The 19,654-nt window shown below is 46.2% G+C and overlaps 1 protein-coding gene across 1 annotated transcript in view; it reads right to left on the bottom strand.

The window, feature by feature from the left end:
- Window positions 1-19,654, bottom strand: part of MYO7B (myosin VIIB) — a 501,657-nt gene that overhangs the window by 69,654 nt on the left and 412,349 nt on the right. Inside the window, exons 36-39 of the mRNA XM_063915865.1 lie at window positions 15,231-15,355; window positions 14,939-15,096; window positions 12,249-12,402; window positions 8,122-8,277 (exon numbers count right to left, since the gene is read on the bottom strand). Coding sequence (XP_063771935.1) covers window positions 8,122-8,277; window positions 12,249-12,402; window positions 14,939-15,096; window positions 15,231-15,355 — 593 coding nt within the window. The remainder of the gene's footprint in view (window positions 1-8,121; window positions 8,278-12,248; window positions 12,403-14,938; window positions 15,097-15,230; window positions 15,356-19,654) is intronic.

The raw sequence follows: 19,654 nt of genomic DNA, 5'->3' as shown, positions 1-19,654 counted from the left end.
AATAACTAGTAGATAATTAGATCACGACAATTTACTATCTCAAATATATTAGAAAACTTGGTATAAAATTATTATAAACAAGTAATAACTGCTACACAAATATAGAAAATCATATTTATTCATATTAATCAACAGGCAGTACATACAACATTAATAGAGGTTATTATACCTATTATATTAATCTCCTATATAATAGCCCAGATCTGTGACTTTGTGCTTCATTTATTAACGCTGGGCGGAGTCAAAACACTGGGCGGAGTTAGTCAAATGAGTCACAGATCTGGGCAAATCTATAGGAGACTTGGAGCAGGAGCAGAAGCAGATGGTATGGCCATGGCACAAGCAGGGGTACATACCTCCAAACTTTCTTCAGGCAGGAGGGACACACGCACAGCAAAAAGGGGGCATGGCCAACGGGAAAGGGGGCGTGGCTTCGCGGGTGGACCCGCGATTGTGAGCCACGCCCCTGTTTTCGTCAGTGAGGGGGCATACCCAGCGCTCTGTGAGCTGCTGGCATGCCCCCAGCGGCGGATTATGAGTCCGGGGGGCCCAGGGCACTTGAGACATGAACCCTATCTCATTGCTGTGCCTGCTGTGGGTTTGGGGACGTGGCCTAATTGCGGCCCACGTGGCCACGCCCCCTTATGCAAATTCCGGGATATATTTTTTTATTGGGATTTTGGCCCCTCAGCTAGGGGTAAATCCAGAGGGGGTGGTCGCTCCCCCCTACACACCCGCACAGGCAGAAGAAAGCAGGGAGGATGCTGCCTCCCTGCAACACCACAGACCTGCCAACAGGCAGCAGCGTGTGCTGACTGTAGGCATAGGCGTGCGCAGCACATTTTATTAGGGTGTGCACCGCCGCAGGGGCAAGTCTAGTACCACCTATTGGGTGTGGCTAGCACCATTTTACAGTTAGTGTAAGTGGGGGAGCATAAGAATGCAAAGAATGCCTCTCAGCCTGCCCCCTTTCACTCTGTGCCTCTCAGCCTGCCCCCCTTCACTCTGTGCCTCTCAGCCGGCTACCCCTTCCCTCTGTGCCTCTCAGCTGGCTACCCCTTCCCTCTGTGCATCTCAGCCTGCCCCTCCCTTTCACTCTGTACCACTCAGCCTGCCCTCCCTCCTTTACGCTGTGCCTCTCTGCCGGCTACCCCATCCCTCTGTGCCTTTCAGCCTGTCCCTCCCCCTTTCACTCTCTCAGCCTGCCCCCATTCACCCTTTCAGCCTGCACCTCAATCTGTGTGAATCCTCCCTTCTCCCCCCTCCGTTCTCTCACCTGCATGTGAGGCCAGGAGCAGCACCGCGGCAGTTAGTAATCAGACAAGGCAGGGACTCGGAGCGCTGCGCAGTAGTGAGAGTGACAGGCTCGCTGGTGGCAACTCAAATGTGGCGCTGGCCACAGGCCAATCAGAAGCCGCGGTCCGGCAGCCAATCAGTAGCCGCTGCTTCCGATTCGCTGGCGCTACGAGAGCTCCGATTGGCTGGAGACCGGCGCTGCATTTTAATGCCACCATCGAGTCTGTCACTCACTACTGCGCAGCGCTCCCTGCCCTGTCTGATTACTGACTGCCCTGCTCCTGTCCGCCGGCTCACATGTACTCCGCTGCCACCTGGGCCCCCATGTCTGTCAGGGCCCAGGACAAAGGTTCGACGGTGCACCTGCCTCTCCCCCACCGCGGTGCCTCCGGACCCCCTACCCCACCCCCGGCACCCCCACCCCTTCCCATCCGACAGCACCTCTGGAACCCTTCACCCATCCGCAACATCCTTGCACCTGCCCCTCCCCCGTGGCACCTCTGCCCCTCCCCCACCTGCAGTGCCTCCGGATCCCTCCCCCATCTACAGCCCCCACTCTTCTGTCTCTCCCCCACCCGCAGCACCTCCCAACCCTTCCCCATCCGGGCCCCCCTGCTTATACCCCCCCTCCACCTGCAGCATCCCGCACCCGCTCATTCTGTACATCGTGCCCTGCAGGTGCTGTTCACGCCGTCGCAAGGGGCTGCGTCTCCTTCACCATCGCACGCCCTTTCATTGTGCAATATTTAACTACTAACAAAGGAATGCAGGTAATACTCCATATAATACAAATATTGAACCCCATATAGGCATGCAAGTGTTAAAGGGGCATAGCCCCTTGCGACGGTGTGAAGAGCGCCCGTAGGGCGCGATGAAGCACCTAGTTATTACATATAAGCAGTGCACGACACATGAAATACAGTGTGTATTTTTAGTATATGTAACACTTTGTTTTGTCAATGTATGTTGGTTTTTAATATTTCACAGTTACGGGTTTTTTAAGAATAAAGAAATAAAAGTTATATTTTATGAAGTCAATTATTTTGTGCGCCACCTAAGACCAATTCTTTCCCTTCCTTTTGTGAATCAAGTCAACATTCTTGCCTTATGCTCCTACACCAGCAAAAAAGACACATCACTCTCACATACAGTCCTTTCGGCCCAACAAATACAAAAAGGCCAAAGGTTCCCCCTGTTTTGCAGGTAGGGGAAGGGGAAAAGGAAAGAAATCCGCAGCGTCTCCCGGATCGCAGGAGCAGAAGTCCACCCCTGCTTCTGCAAATCTGCAGCATAACGCTAGGGCTCCCTTGTGGGAGTCCGCTCGGGTGGGAGCACGTCTGAAACTTTTTAGCCAAATCTGGATTCAATCTGGCCTGGACCAATGGGTCTCACAAATAGTGTCCCATGGGTACAAACTAGAGTTTCAAGACGTCCCCCCATGCCGATTTTTTAAAAAGACCTTGCCAGCTTCTCTTCTAGGGAAGAGAGGCAGTAACAATGGCAATTCCAAAATGATGTCAGGATCAGGTCATTGTCCTGGTATCCTTGGCACAGTAAGGAGGTTTTTTTATTCAAGCCTCTTCGTAGTTCCGAAGCCGGACAGCTCGGTCAGACCGATTTTAAACTTGAAAAATCTGAATCTCTACCTGAAAAGGTTCAAGTTCAAGATGGAATCCCTGAGGGTAGTGATTTCCGGTCTGGAGGAGGGGGACTTCATGGTGTCAGTAGACATAAAAGATGCTTACGTGCATGTTCCCATTTATCCTCCTCACCAAGCTTATCTGAGATTCACTGTACAGGATTGCCATTACCAGTTTCAGACGTTGCCGTTCGGACTGTCCACGGCACCGAGGGTATTCGCCAAGGTGATGGCGGAGATGATGGTCCTCCTTCGTTAAAAAGGAGTCAATATAATTCCTTATCTGGATGATCTCCTGATAAAAGCGAGATCCAGGGAACAGTTGGTGCAGAACATCGCACTCTCCCTGTCAATACTCCAACAACACGGTTGGATCATGAATTTTCCAAAGTCGCAGTTGGAACCGGCAACAAGATTGTCCTTTTTAGGGATGATTCTGGACACAGAAGTATGGAGAGTATTTCTTCCAGTGGAAAAGGCTCTGGAAATCCAGAAAATGGTCAAACAAATATTGAAACCAACAAGCATGTCGATCTATCAATGCATTCGGTTGTTGGGGAAAATGGTAGCGGCCTACGAGGCCATACAGTTTGGCCGATTTCATGCCAGAGTATTCCAGTGGGACCTGTTGGACAAGTGGTCCGGATCCCACCTACACGGAAAATAATCCTGTCCCCCAAAGCCAGGATTTCGCTCCTGTGGTGGCACACAGTTCTCACCTACTAGAGGGACGCAGGTTTGGGATTCACGACTGGGTCCTAATAACCACGGATGCAAGTCTCCGAGGCAGGGGAGCTGTCACACAGGGGGAAAGCTTCCAAGGAAAATGGTCAAGTCAGGAAGCCTGCCTTCACATAAACGTTCTGGAATTGAGAGCCATTTACAACGGCCTTCTACAAGCGGTACATCTTCTTCAAGATCCCCTGCAGATCCAGTCGGACAATGTAACAGCAGTCGCGTACATAAACAGGCAAGGCGGAACAAAAAGCAGAGCAGCAATGGCAGAGGTGACAAGGATTCTCCTCTGGGCAGAAAGACATGTTAGAGCTCTGTCAGCAATTTTCATTCCGGGAGTGGACAACTGGGAAGCAAACTTCCTCAGCAGACACGATATCCATCCAGGAGAGTGGGGCCTCCACCAAGAAGTCTTCGCAGAGGTGACAAGTCTTTCGGTAGTTCCTCAAGTAGACATGATGGCATCTCGTCTAAACAAGAAGCTTCAGAGATATTGTTCAAGGTCGAGAGACCCTCAAGAAATAGCAGTGGATGCACTGGTGACCAGTGGGTGTTTCGGTAGGTATATGTTTTCTCTCCACTTCCACTGATTCCAAAAGTTCTCAAAATAATAATAAGAACAAGAGTTTGATCAATCTTCATTGCCCCGGACTGGCCAAGGAGGGCTTGGTATCCAGATCTTCAGGAGTTGCTCATAGAAGATCCTCGGCCTCTTCCTCCTCGAGAGGACCTACTACAGCAGGGGCTGTGTGTGTATCAAGACTTACCGCGGCTACGTTTGACGGCATGGCTGTTAAGCGTCGGATCCTAGCCCGAAAGGGTATTCCCAAGGAAGTCATCCCCACTCTTATTCAGGCCAGGAAAGGAGTAATGTCTAAACATTACCACAGTATTTGGAGAAAATATGTGTCTTGGTGTGAATCCAAGATGGCTCCTACGGAAGAGTTTGAGTTGGGACGTTTTCTCCATTTTCTGCAGGCTGGTGTGGATGCGGGCCATAGATTGGGGTCAATCAAGGTCCAGATTTCGGCCTTATCAGTTTTCTTCCAAAAACAATTGGCCTCCTTTCCAGAAGTTCAGACGTTCGTGAAAGGGGTTCTGCACATCCAGCCTCCATTTGTGCCTCCAGTGGCACCATGGGACCTTAATGTGGTGTTGCAGTTCCTTCAATCAGATTGGTTTGAACCTCTGCAAGAGATAGAATTAAAGTTTCTCACTTGGAAAGTGGTGATGCTTTTGGCCTTGGCATCCGCAAGGCGGGTGTCTGAGTTGGGGCCTTGTCTCACAAGAGCCCTTACCTGATCTTCCATGAAGATAGGGCAGAGTTAAGAACTCGTCAACAATTTTTTCCAAAGGTGGTTTTGTCCTTCCACATAAACCAACCTATTGTGGTGTCAGTAGCTACTGACACTTTCACTGAGTCACAGTCTCTAGATGTGGTTAGAGCTTTGAAGATTTATGTCGCAAGAACAGCTCGATTACGGAAAACAGAGGCTCTGTTTGTCCTGTATGCTCCCAGCAAGATTGGGTGTCCTGCTTCTAAGCAGACTATTGCGCGCTGGATCAGAGGGACAATTCAGCACACTCATTCTACGGCAGGTTTGCCGGTACCGAAGTCGGTGAAGGCCCATTCTACTAGGAAAGTGGGCTCATCCTGGGCGGCTGCCCAGGGCGTCTCGGCTTTACAACTTTGCCGAGCAGCTACTTGGTCAGGGTCAAACACATTTGTTAAATTTTATAAGTTTGACACTTTGGCCGATGAGGACCTCAAGTTCGGTCAATCGGTACTGCAGGGTCATCCGCACTCTCCCGCCCGTACTGGAGCTTTGGTATAACCCCATGGTACTGAAGTGGACCCCAGCATCCTCTAGGACGTATGAGAAAATAGGATTTTAATACCTACTGGTAAATCCTTTTCTCCTTGGGGGTCATTCCGAGTTGTTCGCTCGCTAGCTGCTTTTAGCAGCATTGCACACGCTAGGCCACCGCCCTCTGGTAGTGTATCTCAGCTTAGCAGAATAGTGAACGAAAGATTAGCAGAACTGCTAATAAATAATTCTTTGCAGTTTCTGAGTACCTCCAGACCTACTCACAGATTGCGATCAGCTCAGTCCGTTTAGTTCCTGGTTTGACGTCACAAACACGCCCTGCGTTCGGCCAGCCACTCCCCCGTTTCTCCAGACACTCCCACGTTTTTCCCTGACACGCCTGTGTTTTTTAGCACACTCCCGGAAAACGCTCAGTTACCTCCCAGAAACGCCCCTTTCCTGTCAATCATTCACCGATCAGCAGTGCAACTGAAAAGCGCCGCAGGATCTACAGCAAAACTGCTAAGATTTTAGTTAAATAACTAAGCGCATGCGCCCTGCGTGCCTTGCGCATGTGCAATTTGCAACAAATCGCAGCATAGCGAAAATTGGCACCGAGCGAACAACTCGTAATGACCCCCCTAGTCCATAGAGGATGCTGGGCACCCGACCCAGTGCGTACTTTACCAGCAGTTTGTTCTTTATAGTTACACAAGTTGTGTTTCATTTGTTTTCAGTATGTTGCTGTAAATGGTTCATGCCTGTTGGCGTGTGTAATGTTGAATGCCATGTTGTGCGGCATGGTTGAGGTGTGAGCTTGTATGAATCTCACCATTAGTATAAAAGTAAATCCTTTCCTCGAAATGTCCGTCTCCCTGGACACAGTTCCTATAACTGAGGTCTGGAGGAGGGGCATAGAGGGAGGAGCCAGTTCACACCCTTGAAAAGTCTTACAGTGCCCATGGCTCCTGCGGAACCGTCTATACCCCATGGTACTGAAGTGGACCCCAGCATCCTCTACGGACTAGGAGAAAAGGATTTACCGGTAGGTATTAAAATCCTATTTTCTGTGTACGTATTCAGGAACATATGATCTCCATGTACAGTAACTACAAATTCCAGAGTGTGTGTAAAACACAAAAGTTACTGCAGAACAGACAATATTTATTTATTTATTTATTAAGTTTCTTATATAGCGCTTCATATTCAGTTGCGCTTTATAATATTACTGGGCAATCCAGTGTTTCACTGCTTAGTGAGATCCAACAAGGGGGCAGGTGTATACCTGATAATGCTAGTACACACACTGCTATACAGTAAGTGCAGTCTCTCCCCTTAGGATGTTGTACTTGTGTACATACACAAATGTGCAGATCCATTAGTTTGAATAATAGGTCACCACAAGAAAAATGCGACGTCCCAGCTCTATGTACACCTTACCAGTAAGGGTCTTTTAGCAGCCTGTCTTCTGATCTGTACTTTAACTGTGCACTGTCACAGCCACTTCCTCTCTGGGGGTAATTCCCAAAATGCCACTGCTCCGGTTCTCGAGAGGTTCCTGTTTTACATCAGCTGCTGCCCTTGTAACTTGTGTACAGCAGGCGTCTGCAGGTGGTGTTTGTGGCATCTAACGGTCATTCTAATCGAGTTTCACCCTAGCAGGGCCTTCATTTCTGATGAAGCCCATGCAAGGGTGAAACCGGTTAGAACGTCTCTTACAACAGCTGATTGTGCTTGTGCTAAGGGGAGAGACTGCGCTTATTATAGCGGCGTGTGTACTAGCATTATCAGGTATTCACCTGCCCCTTTTTGGATCCAGTGAAACAATGGACGGCTTAGTAATATCATCAGCTCTGCAGTAACATTTGTGTTTTAAGCACACTCTTGAACTTTTAAGGTGCCCATACACTAGTGCGATTTTGCCCAATTTCATCCGATTCCGACGTTTTGGGCCAATAAATCAGATAAAAACTGGCAAATCGCATGTGTTTTACCTCCGATCCGATCTGATGCGCGGTCCCGTGAGCATCGGAATGGAGGCCCTAGTTTGGAAGTACTGCACCATAGATATATCGTACCGCAGCCTTGGCTGGGGTTGCATACGATACATTGTATGCAAAAGGACTGCATACTATGTATCATATGCAAACCTGCCGCCGGGAAGATGCCGGGCGGTTCTAGGGTGATCGTATGCACAAGTGTATGGCCACCTTTAGTTCCATCGAGATCATGGGCCAGATGCATCATCGCTTGGAAAGTGATAAAATGGAGAGTGAAAAAGTACCAGCCAATCAGCTCCTAACTGCCATTTTTCAAACACAGCATGTGACATGGTAGTTAGGACCTGATTGGATGGTACTTTTTCACTCTCCATTTTATCACTTTCCAAGCGATGATGCATCTAGCCCTATATCTCCCCGAATATTTACACAGAAATTGTGGACTCTTAACAGATCTTTTTTCAGACATCAGTTTCATATGTACAGCATTTTTAATTTTTAAAGGGTTATTTATTCATGTGTAAAGAAGGTCTTTTGGTTATTTTTTTTATTTTTTCCTTTTAATGAAATATAAAGTTTACATAGCACTATATAAATGTAATTATTATTACTACATATACATCACATAAGTAAATGTCATTACTGTAGCACTCTTTGGATCCTTTGTTTACACTCCTTGGATAGTGTCTCTTTCCCATAATACTCAATGAATTTCTGAACGTGGACCAACAAACTTTTACTAGGTGGAAATATCCCAGTACAGAGCCAAAGCAACTGCCACCCGCTGCTCATGCTGTAGCTGTAAGGAAGAAAGAGCCTGTTATATTCTGAAAGCAGAAACAAACATTAGTGACCTATATATAAATGTAACCACCTCTGATTTGCTGAAAAGTGCACATATCTGATTGATTTTGCTACAGGATTTAAGATGCAATTTTGTAAACACCAAAACTAACCTGGTATTGAATTAAAAAAATGCCTTTTCAAATCCAGTGGCAAATTCTCTGCAAAATTGCAGCAAATTGGAGGCAATTACACTTGGCCAATAATCTTATGAGCAGCATCAACTAAATGACAATGGGGATCATTCCAAGTTGTTCGCTAGTGAAAAATGTTCGCAGCGCAGCGATTAAGTGAAAAAGTTGCACTTCTGCGCATGCGCAACGTTTTTTCACAATGGCTGATGTATTTTTACACAAGGTCTAGCGACGCTTTTCAGTCGCAATGCCAGCCGCAGAGTGATTGACAGGAAAGGGGCGTTTCTGGGTGTCAACTGACCGTTTTCAGGGAGTGTTTGAAAAAACGCAGGTGTGCCAGGAAAAACGCAGGCATGGCTGGCCGAACGCAGGGCGTGTTTGTGACGTCAAATCCGGAACTGAACAGTTTGAAGTGATCGCAAGCTCGGAGTAGGTCTGGAGCTACTCTGAAACTGCACAATTTTTTATTGTAGCCGCACTGCGATCCTTTCGTTCGCACTTCTGCTAAGCTAAGATACACTCCCAGAGGGCGGCGGCTTAGCGTTTGCATGGCTGATAAAAACTGCTAGCGAGCGATCAACTCGGAATGACCCCCAATATACAGTAGATAAGTTACAAAAACAATTCTAGCTCATCAATTTGCTTTTCAGGATAAATTCCACCAACGTCCATATCTGACCTAGCTCAAATAAATATATCTCAGTTTGTAGCTGATTGTAGAACATATAATAATGCTTACATATAGCAGTACATTTTATTTACTGCTGGTGCTATAACAAATAAAGAAAGGGGGTTATGTAACAAATTCCAAGAATACGTAACTGGCGGGATTTCAGAGGGTTTGCCGCTAATTTTAAAGCAGCAACCAGTTATTAGGCAAAACCAGCCTTACAACTGATTGCCAATTTAAATTTAGCTGTGAACTCACTGGAGTCCCGCCAGTTTTTAACCTAGTTTCATAACCTACTATATAATCCCCACTGTCTTATCAACAACTTCAGGGTATGTAACTACAGTAGCAGTGGCATACTTAGAGCCCAGAGTATGATGACATTAAGTGTAAGATTACTACTGTTGCAATGTGCTGCCTCCTGATACTTACAGTAGTGCCCATATACATCTATCCTCAAATCGCACCAAATAGCCTTGTTTAGACTTTTTCACAAAATATGTATCTTACTTGCAGAACTAATGTGCCAAAAGAAAAATGCACGGGTACCCTAAACACTGACACTGACATTTCATGTGCAACTCGCTAATCTGGGTATCAAGGCAAAAGACAGTTGTGGTATGAGTGACCCGCATCATGCCCCACGCCATGCATCGTCATGCTTAACCTGCAGTTTTATAACAATTCATTTGCAACAAAAATAACTATCCTAGACTCAAAGAACACAAGGAGCAGGCACCAGCGCCCTGCAGCACCTGCTGGGTAATGGGCCACCAATATCTGGGGCGTCTGTCTCCAACTTTGTGCTGGGAAGTGGAGAATACTAGGGGGGAATACAATTAGACCCGTTAATTTAACAGGGGTGAAAAAGTGTGGTAGCCTTGGGATTTAACGCCCAGAGATATACAATTAGAGCCCCTCCTTCTCCCCCTGTTAATGTTTTTTCGGGCATTAACACATAGAGGGGGGGGGGTTCAATTAGCTCCAGCAATTTAGGAGCTATCAAATTTACCCACTGAGTATTCAATTGCGGGCCGTTTTCATCTGTTTTTAAGGCATTTTCACCAATGCCTTTTCATTTCTTTTTTTGTAGTGAAAAGGCATTGACGAAAAATGCCTCAAAATCAGCAAAAATGGCCCACGTTTTCGCCGGTGCAGGTGAAAAAACATGTGGATTCGCCGATCCACATGTTGTACGCTCCTGCCGAATGTTTCACCTAAGCAAAAAAAGGACGCTACAATTGCATAGGGTGAATCCCCATTCATTAACACTGTCATGGTGCCTGAAAACAGGATATTTATCAGGGATTTATTTTTGAGTCTGTTCAATCCCGAAAAGAAATCCCTGTTAAGTGCAGCCTATGAGTTGTCTTCAGGAACTAATTGAATAGCCCCGGGGGGATCAATTAGCCCATGGTAAATTACAGCATCTAATTGAATTCCCCCCTAAAGTAAGGATTTTTCATTCTACTGTCAGTGGACCCGCGGAATCCTGAAGGGTTAGTTTGTCAGGTTCATGGATCTTATGGTTAGAGAGGGCAGATTGTCTACTATATTTTAGAGATTTAATTTTGTGATGGATTGTAATATATTTTAAGAATTTTATAATATGGGGGTGTATATGTTTTGTGGATTGATCCACAGGTACAGTTACTGTATATTGTGTCAGAATTAAAAAATCAAATATTACAAATATTGTGAATAGTGCAAATACTGTATATAGGGGGTGATTCAGATCTGATCACTGCTGCGCATGCATTTGCACCGCAAAGCGCAAGCGCATCGCAAAACAACCAGGGCGTTTGCAAGCTGATGTTTGTAGGTGGTACTGACCGTTTACTGGGAGTGTCCGGAAAAGCGAAGACGTTCCCAAGCGTTTTCAGGAAGGGTGTGTGACATCAGCTCTGTCCCTGATCAACCTGTTCTCATCGCACTGTAGGAGTAAGTCCTGGGCTGCTCAGAGACTGCACACACTGTATTTTTGCAGCTTGGCGTACACATTCAATCGCACACTTGCACAGCGAATTTACACTCCCCTTGGGCGTCGACTATCTGATTGCAGGACAGCAAAGCTAGCAGCCCAGCGATCAGGTCTGAATCACCCCCATAGTTACATTAACTAAAGCACAGGAGTATGAGAGCAGGGCCGGATTACGCTTTGGGGGTGCCCGGGGCATTTAAGACAGGGGGGCCCCCGGTAGAAGGGGGGTATATTAGATTGTGCATACCTCCCAACTTGACCCATTCCAGGAGAGACAACATGCTCTCTATCTGGACTTCCCTCATAATATATGATTGGCGTCACCTGTATTGGCTGTGTTGAACTATTTAATAGATAAGATAGGTGTCTCAACACAGGTGATTGCAATCATAACTTAAGAAGGAAGTCCAGTTACTAAGCATACCCATATCAGTCACTAAGCATACCTCCTGGTATGGGTCATGTTGGGATGTATGGATTGGGTATATTACATTTGACCCAATGATGTACATTAGTTTAAACTCATAGTTTAAAAATGCATGGGCACTGTTTATAGCACCACATAATTGAAAGACAACTATTTTAGAACATTTTCTTGTAGTGGAACAAAGACAACTTAAACAACCTTAAAATACACATAGAAAAATAAAATCTACCATTTATCTTGTCACACGCAAGAATAGCAGCAGCCTCTGTACTACTTACAGTATATACATTCTGACTGTCTGGTTCTGCTGCTGCATAAGAGGGAAAGCTAGCGGTCAGTGTGGTCTGGCTGGGGGGCCCCCTGATAAAGGGGGGCCCAGGGTACAGTATACCCTTAACCTTAATCTGGCTATGCACTAGAGGTTAATAAAGACATATTATCTGCAGGGCGCACACAGATGCAGAGGTGCATAGCAAATGACGCAGAGGAAAACCAGATATAAATATACAGAATTTATCCTTTTGTGAAGTCAAAGTAATTGTTAAGCTGCTCCCCTTAAACTAGGAGTCTAGGTCTGCCATGTACTGTAGTACTTTATTGATTATCACCACACGGTTACAAGTAGCTGGTCCCCACATGTATGTGTCAGATTTTTCCAGTAGATGATATTAAATGTTTTCTTCTCATTATTACTTTTTAGAGGAAGAGAGTTCACCTGTTGCTGTTTCCCGTCATTTGCTTCAAGATCTGGCAGTAGATTTCATCTCTCAGTGTCTCCTCACGCAGGGGGCCCAGGAATATCTGGTCTGTAAGGTTCACTGGGGAGTGTGACTGCTTTGATGGATAATCACCCATGTATTTCATAATGGGTAGCACATGTTAAAGTTCAACAAATTCAGTGTGAATAACAAAATATAAAACGTCAAGTGATGAATATCTAAAAATAAAGAAAAACACTGCTTGCGTTCAAGTGAATACATTTTCATTGCTTTCAACCAAGCGGTCCTACCAACATGTTACTCTAGCCAAACAAACTGTATGTGACCCATCATAATGGGAAATCATAGTGGCTTAAAAACCCCACTGCTGCACGTATGAGGCCATCAGCTGGCTGGTGATTGGGAGGGGTGCCATTCTTTAATAATTCTAGCCAACACCAAAATAATGAGCCATGTGTAATTTGCCCACGTTAACTCTTCTTTTGACCATTGTCTGGCTCCTGTGGTTTCACAGACCCTTACGTATAATAATTATAACAAAAGGGGCTCTGGATGATGCTACACAACTACCGCTTAGCCCCCTTCAGTCCAGGTGCATATTGGTTTAGCAATTTTATTGAAAATCTGCTTGCTGCAATCCCCTGTATTTATTTGGTGACGTGAAAATTGGTTCAGCCACTGTAACCCAGTGCTGTACATAGAACTGCCCATCCCTTGCCCCAGCGGTACCAGAGCCGGATTAAGGCCTCACAGGTTCCACGTAAGATACTAGTTTGATGCACCAATAGGAAACTATTCATTTTGATTATTCCTGAGTATCTCAGCAGAAGACAAATTGGGGGTGATTCAGACCTGATCGCTGCTGTGCATTTTCACACAGCGGGCAATTATCGATTGACTGCGCATGCGTATGCACCGCAATGTACACGATCGTCGCCAAACAGGAACAGGCTAGTGCAAAAATTTCAATTGCGCTGCCATTCGCAATGTGATTGACAGGAAAAGGCCGTTTGGGGGTGGTAACTGGCCGTTTTCTGGGAGTGTCAGGAAAAACGCAGGCGTTCCCAGGCATTTTCTGGGCGGGTGTGTGACGTCAGCTCCAGACCCGATCAGCCTGTTCTTTTCGCACTGTAGGAGTAGGTCCTGGGCTGCACACACTGGAAAAACCATTAGATGGTGAGTGAGTTGCGAACGGATTTGCAGCTGTCCGCTGACTGAGGGACATTTTCGCACGGCGTACACATGCGGTCGCACACTTGTATGGGGAAAATTTACATTCCCCCTTGGACAGCGACTATCTGATCGCAGGACAACAAAATTATCAGCACAACGATCAGGTCTGAATTATGCCCATTATTTCTACTGGAATTGTATAGCAAACATGGAAAGAGATGTGTACAAACACAATGTACTATATATATATATATATATATATATATATACATACTGTATATACAGATTTGTTCAGATTATGCATTAGTATCCATATATTATGTTAGCTATGGACAAGTATTTCCCATATATCAGTGTGTATACAGAAGAATATATTAATTAAATATGTAACAATGGCGTGTGCTATCATTCACAAATCCCCTTGTTTTACTCACAGGCACTACATTATGGGGTATATTTACTAAAGTGTGGGTTTTTAGATTCTGAGATGTTGCCCATAGCAAGCAATTAGGCTCTAGTTATTATTTATAGAAGGTGCTAGATAAATGGTAAGTACATTCTGACTGGTTGCTATGAGCAACATCTCCACTTCTACAAGCCCACACTTTAGAAAATTTCCCCCTATAAGTGTACACAGTGGAGTGGATCATTCATAGATGTGGAAGAAGGGCCAGGTGAGAGCAGAGGACATAGGACAGCAGAAGGAAAGGGTGGAGAGATGGGAGTTAGAGGGACAGATCAATGATCTGCACTATGGAACATAGGCCCTCATTCCGAGTTGATCGGTCGGTATTTTTCATCGCATCGCAATGAAAATCCGCTTAGTACGCATGCGCAATATTCGCACTGCGACTGCGCCAAGTAATTTAACAATGAAGATAGTATTTTTACTCACGGCTTTTTCATCGCTCCGGCGATCGTAATGTGATTGACAGGAAATGGGTGTTACTGGGCGGAAACACGGCGTTTTATGGGCGTGTGGATGAAAACGCTACCGTTTCCGGAAAAAACGCAGGAGTGGCTGGAGAAACGGGGGAGTGTCTGAGCGAACGCTGGGTGTGTTTGTGACGTCAAACCAGGAACGACAAGCACTGAACTGATCGCACAGGCAGAGTAAGGTTGAAGTTACTCAGAAACTGCAAAGTAGTTTGTAATCGCAATATTGCGAATACATCGGTCGCAATTTTAAGAAGCTAAGATACACTCCCAGTAGGCGTAGGCTTAGCGTGTGTAACTCTGCTAAATTCGCCTTGCGACCGATCAACTCGGAATGAGGGCCTTAGATTGGTGGTTATAGAGTAAGGAGGGGGGGTATGGTAATGTCTAGCTATTGCATTGGTGTGTAATCAATTGCTTATGTGTTTGGATAAAACAAAATTAGACTGAATGGATTTTACTGTCATATTTTACAGCAGTTGTATTCAGGGTAGAAAATTTCATAATCTACCCCAGTGACTGAAAATTCCTTTTATCTGCACCAGGTTCACCTATCAGCTGCATTAGTAAAGGATATCAATGAAAGCTTGGCATGCATAGTCCTGCAGTTCAGCCACTTCAGACACCTTCTTCAGCAGGGGATGTCTCAGCGGTTCCCTGGAGTATGCCCAGAGGTGTGACTTACCACGGGATCTCTGTAAAAAGGCCCTGGAAACAGACTCAGGATCTGGAGGCCTGAAAGGAGAACCAAGCGAACAATAGTCAATAATTGTTTTAGAGTTTACTTTAAAGAGAAAATCATCTATAGATACTCTGATATAAGACTAAATTTCATGTTGCTTGTTACAGCCTTGTATATATCCTGGTACCTGAAATACTGCATTGAGAATTCCTCCAATGTGTAAGGCTTTGCTTTCTCCAACAGCCCAAAGTCATCAAACTGAGAACTGATTAATTCTGATTTGCGCTGCTCTGGGGACATTGCGATCAGCCTCTGTTAAAGTGTGGAGATTATATTCAGTTAGTAATAAAATGTAGACACTTAGGAGCTGATTCTGAGTCAGACACATCTGCGGCCACAGTAGCATACTTATGTTAATGCCAGATTACACTTGTGGATGCTAAAAATGTCTGTGTCTGCATGTGTCTATCCCGCCCACAGGTTTTATGTCTTATGTCCATAGGCGCAATAGTCATCCTTAGCATCTGGACTTGCATCCACTCCATGCTGGGTAAAAAAGATCCATCTCAAACAGGAGTCCAATTGTTGTGCACGCACTACAATCGAGAATGGAAGCTGGCATACACACCAACGACACAAGACACAGGAGTTCCACGCACTTGCTTAGCCACCACTCAATTACTACTAGGTACGCTTAACTTGTGAGCTATCAGTGATAGTGGGATCTGAGTGCCCTTGTCAATAATAACACAATGCTCAACATGCCATGCAAGTGACTTGAACACTCAACCTCATACACCATATTTACCACACAAGCTATTTGCTCCTGTGTACTTTTTAAACCATTGCAGCTAAGTAGAGCTATGTAGTCTGCAGCCAAATATAACATATATCTGCTAAACTGGCAATTAGAAGTAGCTTATACTTAGAATTGCTAGACTTGCATCCCAAGAGCAAAGAGCTGATGTGTCAAGTTCTGTGCGTGGCATACTGAGAAATGTCTGCATATCGGGGATATTTAACTGTACAAAAGCCAGAGCCAATCTATATGATCCTGTCTCCCCCCCATTCTTAACACAGTATTAAGAATGGGCGGGGGGTAAGCTGACAGGATCATATTGATTGGCTCTGGCTTTTGTACAGTTAAATATTCCCGATATGCAGACATTTCTCAGTATGCCACGCACAGAACTTGACACATCAGCTCTTTGCTCTTGGGTTGCAAGTCTAGCAATTCTAGTTGTATATGTTGAAGAAAATAAGATTTTAAACCTACCGGTAAATCTTTTTCTCCTAGTCCGTAGAGGATGCTGGGGACTCCGTAAGGACCATGGGGTATAGATGGGCTCCGCAGGATACATGGGCACTATAAAGAACTTTAGAATGGGTGTGCACTGGCTCCTCACTCTATGCCCCTCCTCCAGACCTCAGTTAGAGAAACTGTGCCCAGAGGAGACGGACAGTACGAGGAAAGGATTTTTGTTAATCTAAGGGCAAGATTCATACCAGCCCACACCATCCACACCGTATAACATGGAATATACGCAACCAGTTAACAGTATGAACAAAACAGTATCAGCCCACTACTGATCTTAACTGTAACATAACCCTTATGTAAGCAATAACTATATACAAGCCTTGCAGAAATATGTCCGCACTGGGACGGGCGCCTAGCATCCTCTACGGACTAGGAGAAAATAAGATTTTACTCACCGGTAAATCTATTTCTCGTAGTCCGTAGTGGATGCTGGGGACTCCGTAAGGACCATGGGGAATAGACGGGCTCCGCAGGAGACTGGGCACTCTAAGAAAGATTTAGTACTACTGGTGTGCACTGGCTCCTCCCTCTATGCCCCTCCTCCAGACCTCAGTTAAGGAAACTGTGCCCGGAAGAGCTGACATTACAAGGAAAGGATTTTGGAATCCACGGTAAGACTCATACCAGCCACACCAATCACACCGTATAACTTGTGATAAACTTACCCAGTTAACAGTATGAACAAACAACAGAGCATCAACCAATGGATGCCAATATAACATAACCCTTTATTAAGCAATAACTATATACACGTATTGCAGAAAGTCCGCACTTGGGACGGGCGCCCAGCATCCACTACGGACTACGAGAAATAGATTTACCGGTGAGTAAAATCTTATTTTTTCTAACGTCCTAGTGGATGCTGGGGACTCCGTAAGGACCATGGGGATTATACCAAAGCTCCCAAACGGGCGGGAGAGTGCGGATGACCCTGCAGCACCGAATGGGCAAACACAAGGTCCTCCTCAGCCAGGGTATCAAACTTGTAGAAATTTGCAAATGTGTTTGAACCCGACCAAGTAGCAGCTCGGCAAAGCTGTAATGCCGAGACCCCTCGGGCAGCCGCCCAAGAAGAGCCCACCTTCCTTGTGGAATGGGCTTTCACTGATTTTGGATGCGGCAATCCAGCCGCAGAATGAGCCTGCTGAATCGTGTTACAGATCCAACGAGCAATAGTTTGCTTTGAAGCAGGAGCACCCACTTTGTTGGATGCATACAGGATAAACAGCGAGTCAGTCTTCCTGACACCAGCCGTTCTGGTTACATAAATCTTCAAAGCCCGGACTACGTCAAGCAACTTGGAATCTTCCAAGTCACAAGTAGCCGCAGGCACCACAATAGGTTGGTTCAAATGAAAAGATGACACCACCTTTTGCAGAAACTGCGGACGAGTCCGCAATTCTGCCCTGTCCATCTGGAAAACCAGATAGGGGCTTTTACATGACAAAGCCGCCAATTCTGACTCACGCCTAGCCGAAGCTAAGGCCAACAGCATGACCACTTTCCACGTGAGATACTTTAGCTCCACAGTCTTAAGTGGCTCAAACTAGTGGGATTTCAGGAAACCCAACACCACGTTAAGATCCCAAGGTGCCACTGGTGGCACAAAAGGGCGCTGAATATGCAGCACTCCCTTAACAAACGTCTGAACCTCAGGCAGTGAAGCCAGTTCTTTTTGAAAGAAAATGGATAGGGCCGAAATCTGGACCTGTATGGACCCTAATTTTAGGCCCATAGTCACTCCTGACTGTAGGAAGTGCAGGAATCGACACAGCTGGAATTCTTCTGTAGGGCCTTCCTGGCCTCACACCAAGCAACATATTTTCGCCATATACGGTGATAATGCTTTGCTGTGACGTCCTTCCTAGCCTTTATCAGCATAGGAATAACTTCATCCGGAATGCCTTTTTTCGCTAGGATCCGGCGTTCAACCGCCATGCCGTCAAACGCAGCCGTGGTAAGTCTTGAAACAGACAGGGCCCTTGTTGCAATAGGTCCTGTCTGAGAGGCAGAGGCCATGGGTCCTCTGTGAGCATTTCTTGCAGTTCCGGGTACCAACTCCTTCATGGCCAATCCGGAACAATGAGTATTGTTCTCACTCCTCTTTTTCTTACAATTCTCAGCACCTTTGGTATCAGAGGAAGAGGAGGAAACACATAGACCGACTGGAACACCCACGGTGTTACTAGTGCGTCCACAGCTATCGCCTGAGGGTCCCTTGACCTGGCACAATACTATTTTAGCTTTTTGTCGAGGCGGGACGCCATCATGTCCACCTGTGGCAGTTCCCGTCGATTTGCAATCTGCGTGAAGACTTCTTGGTGAAGTCCCCACTCTCCCGGGTGGAGGTCGTGCCTGCTGAGGAAGTCTGCTTCCCAGTTGTCCACTCCCGGAATGAACACTGCTGACAGTGTGCTTACGTGATTCTCCGCCCAGCGAAGAATTCTGGTGGCTTCTACCATCGCCACCCTGCTCCTTGTGCCGCCTTGGCGGTTTACATGAGCCACTGCGGTGATATTGTCTGACTGGATCAGAACCGGTTGGTCGCGAAGCAGGGTCTCCGCTTGATTTAGGGCGTTATATATGGCCCTTAGTTCCAGGATATTGATGTGAAGGCAAGTCTCCTGCCTTGACCACAGCCCTTGGAATTTTCTTCCCTGTGTGACTGCCCCCCACCCTCGGAGGCTTGCATCCGTGGTCACCAGGACCCAATCCTGAATGCCAAATCTGCGACCTTCGAGAAGGTGAGCACTCTGCAGTCACCACAGGAGAGACACCCTTGCTCTGGGGGATAGGGTGATTAACCAATGCATCCGAAGATGTGATCCGGACCACTTGTCCAGTAAGTCCCATTGGAAGGTATGGAACCTGCCGAAGGGAATGGCCTCGTATGATGCCACCCTCCTTCCCAGGACTCGAGTGCAGTGATGCACTGACACCTGTTTTAGTTTTAATAGACTCCTGACCAGTGTCACGAGCTCCTGAGCTCTCTCTATCGGGAGATAAACCTTTTTCTGGTCTGTGTCTAGGATCATGCCTAGAAGAGGCAGATGAGCTGTAAGAACCAACTGCGACTTTGGAATATATAGAATCCAGCCGTGTTGCCGTTTCACTTCCGGAGAAAGCGATACGCTGTTCAGCAACTGCTCTCTTGATCTCGCTTTTATGAGGAGATCGTCCAAGTACGTGATAATAGTGACACCTTGCTTCCGCAGGAGCACCATCATTTCCGCCATTACCTTGGTGAATATTCTCAAGGCCGTGGAGAGACCAAACGGCAACGTTTGAAATTG

This window comes from Pseudophryne corroboree, chromosome 4, assembly GCF_028390025.1.
Source record: "Pseudophryne corroboree isolate aPseCor3 chromosome 4, aPseCor3.hap2, whole genome shotgun sequence".
NCBI lineage: Eukaryota > Metazoa > Chordata > Amphibia > Anura > Myobatrachidae > Pseudophryne > Pseudophryne corroboree.
This window is presented reverse-complemented; position numbering and strand designations above follow the sequence as displayed.